General features: G+C 42.7%; 1 protein-coding gene across 1 annotated transcript; it reads right to left on the minus strand.

The window, feature by feature from the left end:
- Nucleotides 1-234: 234 nt before the first annotated feature.
- On the minus strand, nt 235-4,132 carry six6 (SIX homeobox 6). The gene is made up of 2 exons (XM_004082283.4): nt 2,807-4,132; nt 235-2,017 (listed from the first exon to the last, which is right to left on the minus strand). Exons 1-2 carry the CDS (start codon nt 3,376-3,378, stop codon nt 1,852-1,854), a joined length of 738 nt encoding a protein of 245 aa, XP_004082331.1. The 5' UTR covers nt 3,379-4,132; the 3' UTR covers nt 235-1,851.
- Between the last annotated feature and the right edge of the window lie 1,044 nt (nt 4,133-5,176).

Consider the following 5,176-nt stretch of genomic DNA (forward strand, 5'->3'; position numbering starts at 1 on the left):
CGTCAGAAACATCTTCAGAGGTATCCAAATTATCTGATTTATCTGAACCAAATGGTGAGTATCTTTGTTATTTCTTTGAAAGCTACAGAATTTTTTTTTAAATGGGATTTTTGTGGCTCAAATCGGCAGGATGCCACAATAACTAAATTCCTAAAAAGGGCCAATTCACGCACTCATCCTACGCGCATGTTGATGCGCGCGCGCTGGGGAAGTTGTGGTATCCGTGCTCCAGACTTTTTTTTTTTTTTTTTACTGACAGAAGCCTTTTCTTTGGAGAGTCGCTTCTCCTCACAAAACAGCGGTAGGGCCCCTTTTGTCCGAGCTGGGACCCCAGACTCATCATTAGCACTGATTACCGCTGACCAGTTTGACAACCTTATTGACTGCGAGAAAGACTTTTTCATTGGGTCTCCCAGACGTCCTCACACTCAAAAGAAACGGAAATATTTGGCTTTTTGTCAGAGTCGTTTGGAAGAGTGTGGGGAGGGGGATATATCCCAAAAAGAAATCCTTCTTTTTTCTCTTTTTTCCACTCGTTTCCTCTCTTTTTAACAAGTTTTTGGCTTCTGTTTTGTCCAAACTGAAAGGCTTTTGTCTGTTTCATAAGTTACTGTAGCCTCGTTAATGGCAAATTGGAAAAAGGGGGTGGGGGTGCAGGCCAGGTGGTTGCCACATCAACCGGAAAAAAGATGGCGTATAATTTCTCATTTAGTTTGGTTGTGCCCTTTCAAACTTTGGCGCATGGGAGCAAGACTTCTGGAAGTAAATGCGTAAAAAATTGAAGTTAGGTACTCAGGTGTGAAGGAAAAAATGAAGGAAGGAGAATGAAAAGCTAAAAGATGCTGCATCAGAAGATGAATCAAGCTGACTTGAAAATTTTGAAGCTTTAAATATTCACGCGGGCCCGAATCCTGCAGCGTCGTGCGTAAAAACAGCTCACACGGGCGTTTTAAGGAGCGTGTTTTTGTGTGCGGTTTAAACTCAGGTCCGCAATCTGCTGTGTTTTGATCTCTATGATCTCTCCTGCGGATCATCCGGGTTAGCGAGCCGGCCTCTCCGCGACCTCTCGCTGTCACCCTGCATTAGAGGACGCAAAGCATGTTGGCCAATTAGACCTCGCTCCGAAACGTGTCAGTGGTTTCAGTACCGCACCATTGTAATCTTAAAAAAAAGAAGAAAAAACGCTCAAAAACAGAAGAATTCTTCATCCAGAGGATTTCGTAATAATAAAGACTAAAAGTAAAGCTGTCTTGATCAACAGTTATTTTATTAAGTTATCTTTACTGCTTATTTTTTATTTTTTTTATTTTTACTGAAACACAATTTCACTAAAGCGCGCATGCTCAACAGGTTGACCTGTGCACAAGGTAAGTATTAAAAACACCAAGCAAATGAATACGAAATTCCAAGAGACAGTAGAGCAGGTCGTTTTAAATAAGCAAATAAACATTATTTATAAAACCTCAAAGTAAAAATATCACAGTCCTTTTCAACATGAAATACCCACAGAGAACAGCAGGTTAGGCGAGTTTGGATCCCCTCATCCACTTCACCCTTTTTTTCTTACTTTTTTTGTTTGTTTTGTTGATTTTTTCTTTTTCTTTTTCCTGGTAGTCCGTGAAATCCATTTTCTGTTTTCCACACATGGGCAACAACAGTATACAGGCCTAAAGAGGACAGGCAGTTCTCCGCGCGTCACGGATCTCCCCCCATGTTTTGGCAGCTGTCAATGATCAGTTTGTGTGTGATATATATATTTTTTCTTTTGAACTCAACGCAGGCACTATTACTTGTTTTATTAGATTGTCTTTCACACCAATCCCCCTCTTCTTCTTTTTTTCTTCCTGCCCGTCAGATGTCACATTCACTGTCGCTGGAGGTGATGGAGATGGCCGAGGCGGCCGCTTTGCTGGACAAACTGGCCTCCGGACTGGATGAATTACCCAGGCGGTCCACGGTGCCATCATCATCCGCCAGTGAGCGAACCGAGCCGCCGGACAGAACCTGCTGCTGTAGCCTGGAAAGAGGATAGAGACGATGGTGTCACTAATCCAAGATGCTGGAAGCTGATCATTTACATTAAACCCATAAGAAATATTGTTAGAAGTCACTGCACATAAATACATATTGAAAACGACACTCAAATAGAAGAAATTATGTAAATTTGGCCTCTTTAATCACACAAAAAAGCCAAATAATTTTAAAGAGTGGATTATATATGTTTTTATATTTAAAAAAAATGAAAGGCCCAAAACTCATTTTCATAGATTTAAAAAATTTGCCACAACAAAATTTCCATAGAAATACATGATAAGTCATAGTAGATTTATGCATGCAAGTATTCTTTATAGATGTAATGTAAATATTCTTTTAAAAACAGAAAGCATCTAAACAAATATAAATTACATTGTTTAAATAAAATAAAACATAAATATCTAAAAAATTTAGAGTTTCTTAATGAGGGACTGCATTTTTATTTCTTAATAGACATTTTTCACATTTTTAAAGATTTTGCTAATACATTTAAAGTCTTTACAAATAAAACATCTAATTACGGTACAGTTTTACCCATAAAAATGTGTGTGGGAGGGTCACATCTTTCTAGTCCATCAATAGAATTATTGTACTAAAAAATGAAGTTGTCACATAAAAATCAGCTAATTAATGATTTAAGATTTCGATTCCAAGAATATAGTGCTCCAGTGAATGTCTAGCAAATGCTCTATTGCTTCAGAAGAAGCTGCTTTTGTTGAATTCTTATCTGCTGTGATGGAATAATAAGAGGAAGCACGTGAAGGATGCTCACCTGTTCTTGGCAGCAGCCGCTCTGTCTCTTTGTCTGCGGTTTTTGAACCAGTTTCCCACTTGTGTGGGTGTAAGTCCAGTAGCCTGTGCAAGCTCCCTTTTTTTGCTGGGGTTCGGGTACGGATCCTGCAAATACCATTCTCTTAACAAGTGCCTGGTTCTCTCCTTAAAGCAGTGAGTTTTCTGCTCTCCGTCCCAGATGGTTCTGGGAAGAGGAAACTTCTTCCGCACCCTGTATTTGTCCACGGGCCCCAGCGGGCGCCCCCGCAGCTTCTCAGCCTCCTGGTAGTGCGCTTCGAGCCAGAGCGCCTGCAGCTTCGTGTGCGACTCTTTGGTGAACTTGTGGTTCTCCAGGATGTGGTAGAGTTCACGGAAATTGCCGGTGTGGAAGGCGACGACGGCGCGTGCTCTCAGCACCGACTCATTTTTGTTGAGGACCTCGCAGGCCGCTGGCGCCACCGGCAGCGACCAGAGGAAGCGGCCGAGGCGCTCGACGTCCCCGCTTTCCTCCAGGGTCTCGCAGACCCCGGCGACCTGCTGGGGGCTAAAATTCAAGATGGGCAACTGGAACATGGAGGCTTCTCCAGTGTTTCCTTCACCCCCTCCGTTGTCCTCGCTCGCTGTCCCCGACGCCTCGGCTCGCTCCTCTTCGTCTTCTCCCGGGTTAGCCAAGGGAATCCAAGGCGGCCAGAAAAAACAAGACAATCCCAAACTTATCGAGCCAATCGCCTGATTAGCCGAGAAGAATGCAAACACCAAACCAGGAGGAGGGACGCCGCGCGTGGGGACCGGCTACCGCATCCTCGGCCTTGGCGAACTTGGCCGACAAGAAAAAAAAATAAAGATGCAAGAAAACGCACGCCTGGACCGCGCAGATTTAAAAAAAAGATACACTGGGATTGAATGTAGGGAGGAATTAGGAGCTGAGATGTATTTTAAAGGGGGAGAAAAAGCCAGTCAAGCCCCTCCGATGATTTCCTATTGGACTTGGCAGATTGGTTGCGCGGTTGCCATGGATGCACGTCAATCTCTGTCAAGTTCGGCCAATCAGGCGGAAAGGAGAGCTCAGCGCCTCCCTTAAAAAAATAATATAAACATTTTGACCTTTTTGCATTGCGTCTTTCAACGTTTAGATAACCCGCAGAGCTTCCTGAACGCCCCACGCCTTTGTGGTAAAGAGTCCTCCGTCTATGTGGCGAACCGCGCAAACGCGCACAGCCAGACGGCGCTTTAAGAAGCTTTACGCACTGAAACGACACATTCCCGTTCACCATAAACCACCCTTAGGTTCAAATGTGCAGGTCATATCATACTGTAAAATTATTATCCACATAATCCCATTTAGAATGGCAATTGTTCTAATCCTTTTTTCTGCATTAAAAAAACAACATTTTGCTGTCTTTGCACATAAACGTATTTTATTTCAAGCGGTTTGGTTCTGAAATCAAAACAAAAAGAAAAAGGCTTTTAAATCATAAATCAGCCTTCGAAATGAGCAAGAAGGTTTTCATTTCAATTTTTCATCATGACCGTGAATTTTGCTGCCAATTGCAATCGCTAAAAATCTTTAGGGAGCAAGAAGAGTGGTGATGTGAATGGGCGAAGTTTTTATTTATTTTATGTTGTGCGTAAAAGCCTAAATGAAAATACCTTTTTTAGAGGGATTTTTGAAAATTGTATTTGTAGTTTTGCTCATGGATGCGCGCGCAGAGCTGCACTGTGATGTGAAACATTGCAGGGAAGAAGTGAGCGTATATATAGGATTATCATGGCCCCGCAGCCTATTCGGGTTTTAGTGGGCTATCAGACACACTCCGTTTTGTGCACAGGCTGATTTAGTAAATAAGAGGGCGGATAGATAGCGCAGATGGTTTGAAGTGTCGGGTCAGATTATTTCATGGCTGGATACAGTAGTAAAGTTCATTCTGACGGAAAACCCTGATATTATTTTCACAGACTCCCCCCCCCCCCCCTCTCCATCCCCTCCCGCTCTGCGCGCCTTCTCTCCCTCTTTCTCATACTGTTGTGCGCGCACACGCACGGCCTGAATCCCCTTTGGGATTTTTTTTCTATAGAGTCTTGATGGAGGTTATAAAAAACCTTCTGTACGCGAAGCTGTTCATTCTTTTGCTGCTCTGCTGGAAGCCACATTTTCAGAAAAAAATAGGCTCCAAAAATCGCCCAAATTAGAAATTTTGATCTTTTTAATGTTAATTATAAGGAAACAAACACATTTCATATTTATAAGAACATCAATAGGGGGAGGAGGAGGAGACGCAAATGAGGCACAATTTAACTTCAAGGCCGCATCCTTCCCCCATATTCAGCACCATCCAGTTGTAAATAAAGAATAAGAGCTTCCATCAGATGA

Source organism: Oryzias latipes, chromosome 22, assembly GCF_002234675.1.
Source record: "Oryzias latipes chromosome 22, ASM223467v1".
Classification (NCBI taxonomy): Eukaryota; Metazoa; Chordata; class Actinopteri; order Beloniformes; family Adrianichthyidae; genus Oryzias; species Oryzias latipes.

Coding starts and splice junctions, on each gene's coding strand:
- six6 (XM_004082283.4), bottom strand. CDS start 3,378: ATGTTCCAGTTGCCCATCTTGAATTTTAGCCCCCAGCAGGTCGCCGGG. Junction 2,018..2,806: donor GCGGCTGCTGCCAAGAACAG/GTGAGCATCCTT, acceptor TCCTCTTTCCAG/GCTACAGCAGCAGGTTCTGT.